This window comes from Mastomys coucha, unplaced genomic scaffold (assembly GCF_008632895.1).
Source record: "Mastomys coucha isolate ucsf_1 unplaced genomic scaffold, UCSF_Mcou_1 pScaffold20, whole genome shotgun sequence".
Lineage (NCBI taxonomy): Eukaryota > Metazoa > Chordata > Mammalia > Rodentia > Muridae > Mastomys > Mastomys coucha.
This window is the reverse complement of record NW_022196903.1, coordinates 115,861,310-115,872,715: the sequence shown is the minus strand read 5'-3', so window position 1 is coordinate 115,872,715 and position 11,406 is coordinate 115,861,310. Positions and strand designations below refer to the sequence as shown.

Sequence of the window (11,406 nt, the reverse complement as noted above, 5' to 3'; positions counted from 1 at the left end):
AAAATGAGCCAGGGTGAACTTGCTGTGAAGGGGGAAAAGTCCCTAAAGATCAAGAGCATAGCTGCTGATCTTTACTTTTTTAGATCGTTACAATTATTTTAGATGGTCACAATTATGTGCGCAGCTACGGTAATCTCTAAAGTTTCAAATTTATGAAACTTCAGGCATCCACTTGAATATTTCAGGAGAGGAAATGACAGCAGGAATATCGCTGGTTGCTGTACAGCAAAAATAAAAAGCAGGCATAGATGCAGGAAGGAATTGATGATCTTTATTTTTTCTCCTCTTCCTCGGCAAGTTACATACAATAAATAACGGTCATGTGTACAGGATTTCCTGTGGGTATTCTAATTGCATTAAAATGGCGACTGGGTAATAATAACAGCACAGGGATATTTTTTCTAATATTTTTCTCATCAGCAAAGATCGTTGTTAGGGAGACTAGGCATAAAGAGGGACAAACGGAGTCTATGTTGGTTTCTTACATTGTGCTGGGCGAAGCAGAATTTCTTTGCCATGGTCTTGCATCTTGCACTTTTCCTTGTTAAGTATTATTTACCTGACCCCAACCCTGGCCACGCTGTTTGAAATAGGGTCTCACCTTTCAGCCCAGACTGGTCTCAAATTTACAATCCTCCTGCTTCAGCCTCCTGAATGCTGGAACTATAGGTAAATGCCGCTTTTCCTGGCATCAGATACAATTCTATTTGCAACCTTCTTATACAGTTAACAACTTGGGGGAGCAGCATCACACATGTATAAAAACTAGGAAATTCTGTTTTAACCTTGTTGCCATTCATCAGAGAGAGTAAATAACCACTCCATACTCAAACAACTCCCGGGTGTCCATCACTAGAAGTTTGTGTTGCTTCTAAATCACAGGCTCCTTTAAGAGTCTTGGGAAAGGAGAGTAGGGACGTGGGGCCTTTTCTGCCGCTTCCAGCCGTGTTGGGCCAGAGTATCCGGAGGTTCACCACCTCCGTGGTCTGTCTCAGCTGCTATGAGGAGAGCCCTCGGAAGAATGTGTCATTTTTAATGGAAAACAAGTGGCGGTTACTGGCCATGGTAACTGTATGGATCTGGCTATCCTGCTCCTTTCTTTACAGTAAGGCACCAGTTACTTCAGAAATGAGGGTGGCTAATCCCTTTAACAGAATTACGGATGTTTAAGGGAAGCGATCTGAAAATTGGATTGAACTCTTGAACTTTTTCTAGATAAGACTGTAAGTAAACTGATGACACTAAAAATGAAAATTGTCTGTTTCCAGGGGACTTGCTTCTCGAAGCATGAACTCATTTTGAGTAATTTCTTCGTAGTCCTCATCTGCATTTATGATCCTTTATTAAACTCACCCAGAGGTGATCATGCATTCTTCAAATCCCACCCAAGCCCTCTCACATACAAATATGAAAAACACGACGGACACAGCACTTGCCTGCATATTAATGCTTTTGAGAGAATGGCTTGTGATCGCTCAGAGACTGTAGGACAGCACCGTGACCTTGCCGGAAAAGGGCCCCTGAAAGTGAGCCTCAGAGGAAAAGAGTAGAAGAATCCGTCACTGATACCCCTGGGAATTCAAATGAATCAGAGAGCAGAGGGTAGGCGTAACAAACCTTGTGATCCTCTCCATAAGCTTTTCCATCCTGGTGAAAAGTATGAGAGAGCATCATTTATGGCCCAAAGGATGGAAGTTCTGCTGTTCCCCAGTAGATGGCGATGTTGCACACAAAGCGCAGTTGCATCATAGCTCTGGAGGTCCTATGTAGCTCAAGTATTTTTTTTTAAAGTCATATAATTTCCCCCCTACACTTATAAAAGTGAGTACTTAAGAAGAAAAACAGGTAGTTGAAGGATTGTTTTTCTATCCAGTCTCCTCAGTAGAGAAATTTCATCACATGTGACATTCCAGGAGGTTGCTTTCAAAGTCCCAAAATACGAAATGCATCTCGCAAGTCATCGACTTCGTACAAGGGCTGCAGAGAAAGAGAGATATAAACGGAGTGAATGTCTTTAAATTTGAGCTGGGGGAAGGGGAAGCATTTAAAAGAAATGGGTGGCTCCAGAGGAAAGTAAATTGGGATGAGAACCAGGAAAATGGGGGGGTGGGGGGGCAGAATTCTGGCCTGGAAGGAAGTCCACCTGAGGGGAGGCTAACAAAAGGAAAAAGTTATAAAGACGGAGCGAAGAGGAGGCAAGAGGCAAGAGTCTAAGTGGAAGCTCTGCCCTGGGCAAAGTCAGAAGAGAAAACTGGGTTGTAAGTGCCGTGAAGTAACCATTATATAACACAATGTGTAATACAAATAGACATCGAAGAGGCTCCAGGGGTGTGTGTGTGTGTGTGTGTGTGTGTGTGTGTGTGTGTGTGTGTGTGAGAGAGAGAGAGAGAGAGAGAGAGAGAGAGAGAGAGAGAGAGAGAGACAGATAGACAGACAGACAGACAGACAGACTTACCAAAAGAATGCGCCGAAGCTGTCTGGTTAGCCGGACAGAGTTTTCATGTAGCCCTTCCCAGGCTTTGAAAGTTCTTTCATGATTTTCCACAAATGTGTTCCAGCAATAAAAATAGTCTTAAAAGAAAAATAAATAAATACATTAAATAAATAAATGGAGAAGCATGTGAGTGTGTGTGTGTGGGGGGTGCACGCGCGCACGGGCACATAAGCACAGTGTGCAGGCGAAGGTCAGAAAGTCAGAAGGTCAGACAGAGATTCTTTTTGTGAGATTTCTTTTCTTCCACCGTGTGGGGTTTCAGGTATCAGACTTAAGTCACGAAGGCGAGTGCCCCCGGGAAACCATCTTTCTGACCACCACCACCACCATCACCACCACCGTTAATTTATTATTTGACTGCTAAGGGTGGAACGCAGGGCTTTGCACATGCTGGACCAGAGTTCAGTCACTGAGCGCACCTGTAACCCTGCCAACTTCTATCTCTCAAATTCTGATAATTCTGAGATTGATGCATAATTCCATCACTCAGAAGGCAGAGGCCGGAGAATTCCAAGTTGAAGGTCAGCCTGGGATAGTGAGTCCCTACCTCAAAAAAATAAAGTAATACTTTTGATATTGAGGACGAATTGAGGGTTTTTACGTAGCACCCTGCCCCACTGACACTCACTCTGAGTGGCAGCTCAGATCGCCCTCTCCCGTGCGCCAAGTCTCACCTTTGAAGGTCATGATCCCAATCTGGACCCCTGCGCGGTGCAGCCTCCGCAGCCCCTCGGGCTCAGCCTTGCGGTCTTCGCAGAAGTAGAGACGCGCGGTGAAAATCCTCAGGCTGAGGTTGGGGTTCCATCTCAGAAACTCAGCCACGTGCCGGGCACAGTCGTAGCAGGGGCTCCAGGAGGTGAACCAGGTGACGCGGTAACACCGGCCAGGGTCCAGGTCCCAGTCCGAGATGTAGCGCAAGAACAACAATTCCACGTGGCAGCCCGACTGGGGAAAAAGCAGAGAGCGCTGGTGACGTGACAGGCGTGCTCTCCCACCCAGGCCATTTGGGATGCTTGTGGGGGATGTCGTATTGGCTGACCTGGAACTCTCTATGTAGACCAGGCTGGCCTCAAACTCACAGAGATCTGCTTGCTCTACCTGCCTCTGCCTCCCGAGTGCTGGGATTAAAGGTGTGTGCCACCGCTCCCAGCACAAAGTTAATTCCCTTGCTGAGAGAGCCAAATTTTGGTGGAGCCAAATCTCTTTATTGCACTAGCTCTGTTGGGTAAAGAAAAGCTGCACATTGATGGGACAAAGGATTCATCACACATTTTGCAAGGGATGATTACCTTTGTGTTTCCGAAATGCCTGTTTGGACGCCGTGTTGTAAAACTGCACCTTGGCCACGAGGTGGCGCCAGAACAGTTTGTAAGGAGGAAGGAAAGAGCTTATTGCAGAGATAACTTGGAGTGTGGCATAGTAAGTGGAAGGCAATGAAGGTGTATGTGTGTGCGTGTGCGTGTGCGTGTGTATATGTGTGTGTGTGTGTGTGTGTGTGTTGCACTCAGAGGCTGGGAGACAGCTTCGGATCCCCTGGAACAGGAGTTACAGAAGGTTGTGAGTTGCCTTGGGAGTGCTGGGAATCAAGGCCAGGTCTCCCAGAAAACCAACAGACACCGCAGAGCAGCCTCTCGGTCCCTTTTACTTTATTTAGCCTTAAAACAATTCGGGGGGGGGGAAGATACAGAAAAGTTTGGGGACAATTCTTCCTGTCATTGAAGGAAGGTGTGGCAGTAGGGTTTCCAGGGAGACTAAGTGACAACCTCCAGGCGGAGTAAAGTTCAGTGTGGTGGCACACGCCTGTAATTACGGCATTGAGGCAGGAGGATTGTCAGAGTTGGTCTGCTTGGGAACAGAGGAGCTAGCTCTTTCTCCCTCTCCGTTTCTCCTTCTCTCCCCTTTGAGACTGTCTTGTCCCCTCAGTGCTTGGCACCAGGGGCATCCACAGCTACCAACCGCCCTGGTACCTTGTTTCGAAGGTGGCCGAAGTCCAGTGAGAAGGAGGTGGCGCTGTCTCTCCTCTTCACCACATAGCACAGGTAGGTTTCATGCCGACCCTTAGCCCAGCGGACATTTTTGAAGTGGTAAAGAAACTTCTTTTGCTTCATCAGAAGGCTGTGGATGGGAGAAGAAAGTCAGGGCAAGGTTTCTCTGCCACCACATTCTTCCTTCAGCTCTCATTATTAGTGTTGCCGCTGCTGAGGGCTGAACCTAGAGCCATATGCAAGCTAGCCGAGTGCTTCGCCACTGAGCTGCATCCCCAGGCCTATTATGATCATCATGATTTTTTAAACTTTATAATGATTTGGGTTACCGGAAAGCATAGTCTTGCTTTCTTTTCGGGATACCTGAGACATGCGCAGCTTAAAATCCACCCGTCCTTCCCTGCCCACCGTCTACCGCTTTCCCTTCCTCTTCCCCTGCCCCATCCCCCCCCCTCACTGCAGCAGTCAAGCTAGGTAAATGCCCTTGATTAAGTTTTATTTTTAATGTATTTACTTATATATTTTATGCGTGAATGCTCTGTGTGCATGCATGCCTGCATGTCAAAGTAGGGTGTCAGACTCCACTGTAGGTGGTTGTGACCCATTATATGGTTGTTGCGAATTGAACTCAGGTCCTCTGGAAAAGCAGCCAGTGCTCTTAACCACTGAACCATCTTTCCAGCCCAGCCATCTCTCTAACCCTCCTTGATCAGTTCTTCTTCCTTAGTTTTCATACTTAATTAATTGTATAAGTTTGTAAGTTCTATTGGGACTTAGAAAAAAATATGGGAGTTTGACATTCTGAAAATTTGAAACATGAGAGATCTGAAGGGTTTGGAGATGGCCTTAGACACCTTGAACCTTCTGCCTTCCGGTCTCCCCACTACCCCAATAGCATCACAGAACCAGTTCTCTTCCAAAAGCAAGTGATGAAACCTGGCAAGAGCCAGGTTAGGTTGCTTGTAACCTCAGCACTTGGGGTGGGGGTGCGGGTGCTGTAAGTCTGAGCTCAGCCTGGGCTCCACAGCAAGAATATAGTTCAGTAGTACAGCAGCTGCCCATCATGTATAAGGCTCTAGGTCTGACCCCTCAGTACCACAAAACGAAGCAAAGGAGAACATAGAAAGGTCACACTCCAATTCCAGTACTTGAGCCACAGTGGAGGAAGGAAGAGAGCAGGATATCAAAGCCACTGAGCTACTGGGAAAAGAAATGTCACTCTCTTCTTTGAAGAGCCATAATCCATGGGTGCCCTGTCCTACCTCCAGGAAAAGCAGTGTTGCAGATCGACCTTGCTGGGCGACCTTCCTCCCTGTCTAAGCTCTGAGTCATTTGAGGTCATGTCGACTTGTTATCACTTTGCTACATAGTATCTACCCATTCTTCATTGAACTGAAGCGTAAGAAACAGTTGCCTCTGTGCCTTTAAAAAAAAACCATATTGGTCTATTATTGTTGTGTGAATGACTTGCGTGTAGGGACCGATACATACCTGTGGAGGTCAAAGGGCAACTTGTGGAAGTTGGCTCTCTGCTTCCGTCATGTGAGCTCCAGGGATCTGACTCAAGGCGTCAGGCTTGGCAGCATGTGCCTTTGCTGAGCTGTCCGACAGCCTCTACCCACGACCCTCCCGCCCCTGCTTAGGTCTTTGGGTTTTCATTGTTGGATTTTGCTTGGTCAGTTTCGTTGTTTTTATTTTATTTATTTATTTTTGTTGTTTGCTTTGAGATAGCTCAGGCTGGTAGGGAATTTGACAAGGATGACTCTCCTGCCTCCACTCCCCAGGTCTTGTGATGACAGGTTTGTCCCACCCACTTGTTGGCGACTTAACCCAGGGCTTTGTGCATGCTGGTAAGTTCTCTACTAATGGAGGTACATCTCCAGCCCCAAGGTGGTTGTTTTCTTTCTTCCTTTAAAAATATAGTTTTTACGGGGACTAGAGAGATGGCTTATCAGTTAAGAGCTTGAACTGCTCTTCCAGAGGTTCTGGGTTCTAGACCCAGTACCTGCATCAGGCAACTCGCAAACACCTGTCACTCCAGCTCCACCAGGATCCAACACCTCTGGCTTTTGACACACAACTTAAAAGAAAAAAATTAAAAACCTTTGTGGTTGTGTGTGTGTGGGGGGGTAGAGACAACACATAGTATAGGACATGTGTGGAGACCTGAGTACAACCTTGGGTGTTGGTCCTTGTCTCAAACAAGACAGAATTCCTTTTTCTCTGCCATGCACCCTGCCTAGGCTAACTGGCTCATAAGCTTCCTGAGGTTCTCCTTTCTCCACCTCTTATATTGCCTTAGAAACACGGGGATTACTGGTGCCTGCTTTGGGGCAGCTACACTCAGGTCCTTTCACTTTCATGGCAAGCGCTCTCCCACAGAGCCATATTCCCAGCCCTCACGTTTCTTTCTTTCTTTCTTTCTTTCTTTCTTTCTTTCTTTCTTTCTTTCTTTCTTTTTTTTTTCTTTTTTTCGGTTTTTCAAGACAGGGTTTCTCTGTATAGCCCTGGCTGTCCTGGAACTCACTCTGTAGACCAGGCTGGCTTCGAACTCAGAAATCCGCCTGCCTCTGCCTCCCAAGTGCTGGGATTAAAGGCGTGCACCACCATGCCCGGCTCACGTTTCTTTAAAAAAATAAATAAATAAAGACAGTTCCTGTTATAGCTGTTGGACAGCATAACTCGAGCCAAGAGATAAAAGGGATGAGTACCGTGTCGCTCACTTGTAGATACAGCACTGCCACACAGTGGTAATGGGTGGAAGTGCAGTGATTTTTTTTTTTTTTTTTTTAAAGAGCTAGTTAGGAATTTGAATACGGTTTTGATGCAAGAGAATTGAAACCATTTTTCACTTTTGTTGTTGTGGATATACAATTTACATAGTAAACTTCACTCACTTAAAATCTACAGCTCCTCCAGCTCTGGCTAAAAAAATAAATCTACAGCTCCGTGAATGCTGACAAGTCCGCAGCCCAGGCTGCCAGGAGACAGCATCTCTAGGCTCCCTAAAGCTTCTTTGTTGCTATTTGCTGTTCTTTCTCCTCTTACGCAGGCAGCCACCGACCTGCTCTCTGTCAACGTAAATTATTTCTAACTTTCTATAATTTCATATAAATCACACTCTCTCCTCTCTCCTTCCTGTGTAACTGCTCTCACGGAACACAGTAAATTTCATATCCACCCAAGCATCAGTGGTTGGTTCCTTTTCCTGCTGAGTAGTTTTCTATTGTGTGGGTAGAACATGTTTTGTTTATTCATTTATGTGCCGATTGAAATTTGGATATGTTCCACTATGGTGTTGCAGTGGTTAGAACCACTATAAATATCAATATACTATCACTGAATGCATGTTTACATGTTCACACCTCACGTTTTGATGATAATTCAATACAAGTGACAGTCCCTGACTTTTGGAAAAACAAAATTGTTTTGGGGACATGGTCATGCTGCAGAATACATGCTGATCTGGAAATTTCTGTGTCGTTGCAGCTGGCCTCAAACTCATGACCCGCCTGTCTTAGCCTCTAACTATAATAGCTTTATTTTGAAATAATCATTTGCTATGATAATCATCATAGTACCACCATCTCTACCATTCATCACTAGTATATAAAACCCTTTAGCAGCTGGGCATGGTGGTGCACACCTTTAATTTCAGAACTTGGAGAGGAGGGTAGAGGCAGATAGATCTTTGTGTAATGGAAGCCAGTTTGATTTACACGGAGAATTCTAAGCCACCCAGGTATGGGTGGTAAGACACATCCTCATCCTCATCATCCTCATCCTCATCATCCTCTTCCTCCTCCTCAAAGTTCATCATATTATAATAATAAGCACAGATATCCCTCAAATTCAGCCATTTTAAAAGAGCTTAAACTTCATCTCTTAGCAATAAATTCCCTTTCTATTTAACTAAACTTTCTGTGCTACCTAGATAGGGAAAGTAGAAACTCTTTCTCAGTGGGTTGAACCTGGAGCCTTGTACCTGCTCGTGAGTGCTGTGCCACAGAGCCCCTACCCACAGCCCTAGAAAATGGTTTTCCACATATTGTGGGTAGCAAGTGTACATACGTGTTTATGTATGTGCATATCTCTCTCTCTCTCTCTCTCTGTGTGTGTGTGTGTGTGTGTGTATTTATGAGTGTGTATTGGGGGTGGGTGCTGTTATTATGAGGGGAAGCTATCCTTGGAGTTTAGAAAGGATTCTTATCACAAGTAGAAGAATCGTGTCCTAACCACAGGAAGATGTACTAGGCCATTTCTGTCTTGAGATTCTAGCCACAGTGGGCGGAGCTGCACAGTCCTGACCTGACGACTGGGCACTTGGATCCAGCACTTCCCTCAGCTCTCACTAGGAGCCTGTTTCCAGCTTCCTCTCCTCTGCATGTCCCTCCCGGTAAGGAGGACTTTGCTAGGTGTGTCTCAGGCCTGTAGATGGCCAGCTGCTAAGACAGCTGTGCTCCGTGAGGCAGAACACTGAGCCGCTTCCCCAGCAATGCAAACCAGACACAAAGGGTTAAAAATAATCCCAGCGGGGTAACGGGGCTGCCTTGAGTTACCCACTGTTTCTCCCTGAATCTCAGCCCTGCATTTGCTTCCCATTTTGCTATGCTCATGCATTTCCCCCAGACCCTTCTCCATCAGGGCGTAGATCTCACATTTGGTTTCAAAATTCACTCTTAACTCAGAAGCAGTTGATGCTGTCTGCCTGCCCCCATGAATGTTTGTTTGTTTGTCTGTTTGTCTGTCTGTTTCATTGCTTTTGAGGGGCTCAGGATGTAATTCAGTGGCAGAGTACTTGTCTGGCATGTGCAAGGTCCTCAATGTGGTCCCTGATAGGGGTGAGGGAGAGTGGGAGGAGGAGGGGAGAGAAGAGAAAGGAGGAGGGAGAGGAGGGAGAGGAGGGAGAAGAGGAGGAGGGGAGGAGAAGAGGGAGGAGGAGGGAGAGGAAGAAGAGGAGGAGGGGGAAGAAGGGGTAGGAGGAGGGAAATAAAAAAGAAAGAAGGAAGACAAGAAAGGAAAGGTCTGGAATTTTAAAAACACTCATGCTACCATTAACTATATTAACTCAATATTCTATACCTCATATTCAAATGTAAGTGAGCTCAATATGGGTTTCAGGCATAGTGAATCACACACTAGCAATAAATGTAGAAAAATTAGAGAGAAATTTCTGGTAATGGCTCATCATGAACTGCATATAAGACCCCTGAAAAGCTTTTGAGAAGCTAAGAAATCTCTCATAGATGGATTAAACAGTAAAAATGTCACCAAGTGTCTAACAGTTGAGCCTATAACACTAAATTGCCTGTTTTAATGAAATTCTCTCCTTCAATAGACACCATTGTAATGAGTTGCAAGCAATTCATCTCAAATGTCTAGTATTTTTAAGAACTACAGATTTCCTTCCTATAGCTAAATAATTCCAGCAAAGACTCCTCTTGCGAGTCTTAAGGGTTGGATATTTGCCAAATGATTATGAAAATAACCACTACTGTTTTTAGTAAGGAGTTGCAATACGACCTCTTTGTGCCACAGGCCTCTAAGGCTTTGCTGTTGTTGCCACAAGCCAGCTCCAGCTCTGTTCGAATCTCAGGACGAGTCAAGGCTTCCTATCTCTTTGAGCAACACAGAGAAGAGAGAAACCGGGAAAATGAAGAACCTCGGGGTTCGAGTTAGGTCCAGAACCCAAAAGACCTGAGCAGAGGGCGGTGAGCAGACAGGGAGATGTGCACACAGACAGGCAAAGCCTCCATCTAGACAGCCAGGCAGCACTACAGGAGCACACACACACATAGATGAGACTGGCTTGTTACCTGTCCATGTCGGTCTCCAGGGTGACTTTCTTGACTCCCTCAAAGTCTTAGGCCAAAGGAAGCTTGCTTCAAGCAAGGCTGCTTCAGTGCCGATGTGTGACAGAGCACTGGCCCCTGGCATTCAAATCTGAGCTTGCTCCTGTGGGCTCCTCCCCCACAACAGCATCACTAACCACCAGGTATCCAACATCTGCCTCCTGGGTTGGGTCCAGTAAAGATGGGCGGGGCTGTGGTGGGCAGAGCCACGTGGATTAAATGATTGAGGGCGGCTCTGCTTATGCTTCATGTCCAGCTTCCTTTGAGGCTGCTCCTCTAGAAAGTCAGCCCAGGCAGGACAGGTAACAAGGATCAAGAGACAATAATAGCACTGGACGCTTCCCAAATGGGTATCATGATAATGGGACTGTGTGTGTGTGTGTGTGTGTGTGTGTGTGTGCGCGCGCGCGCACGCGCGCGCGCGCGCGTGTGTCTGTGTGCGTGGCCCTGGGTGTCATACCTAAGGCCTGTGAATGCTTCCTAATTTTAAAACTATGGTAACAATAATAGTGACAGTCCAAGTGACTTAAAGTGACATTAAATGGCATTTCAGTAGCATCTTGTGCTTCATGAACTTACAGTATCTGTTCCGTCAGTTTGTTACACTCAGTTTTGTCCCTCGGTTGAGCTAGGATTTAGGGATTGACCACCCTGCTTCCTGGCTGAGCAAGTAAACTCAACCACACAGCATCCAGAGAGTGAACTTTAGCCTCCCAATCCCCTAGTATTTTTCTTTTTAAAAATGACATTACAAGATAGCTAGAAGGACTAGTTGCTTGCACTGGAAAGTGATTTTTTTCTTTTAAATTTTGTGTGTGTGTGTGTGTCAAAAAGTGATTTGTTTAAAAAAATGAACTCTTTTTCCTCATTAAAAATATCTTGCTGGGGGCCTGGAGAGCTGGCCCAGTGGTTAAGAGCACTTGCATCTGCTGCAGAGGACCAACAGGAGGTTGTATGCCTCTACGTGTGGGTGCTGGGATCTGAACCCTGACCATCTGGAAGAGCATCCTTTGCTTCCTTCCTTCCTTCCTTCCTTCCTTCCTTCCTTCCTTCCTTCCTTCCTTCCTCCCTCCCT

General features: G+C 46.0%; 1 protein-coding gene across 1 annotated transcript; it reads right to left on the bottom strand.

Annotated features, from left to right (window-relative positions):
- Positions 1 to 249: 249 nt before the first annotated feature.
- On the bottom strand, positions 250 to 10,452 carry Aicda (activation induced cytidine deaminase). Its single transcript, XM_031380959.1, has 5 exons — positions 10,296 to 10,452; positions 4,462 to 4,609; positions 3,169 to 3,439; positions 2,456 to 2,571; positions 250 to 1,977 (listed from the first exon to the last, which is right to left on the bottom strand). The coding sequence occupies exons 1-5, from the start codon at positions 10,301 to 10,303 to the stop codon at positions 1,924 to 1,926; spliced, it is 597 nt and encodes a 198-aa protein (XP_031236819.1). The 5' UTR covers positions 10,304 to 10,452; the 3' UTR covers positions 250 to 1,923.
- Positions 10,453 to 11,406: the final 954 nt, after the last annotated feature.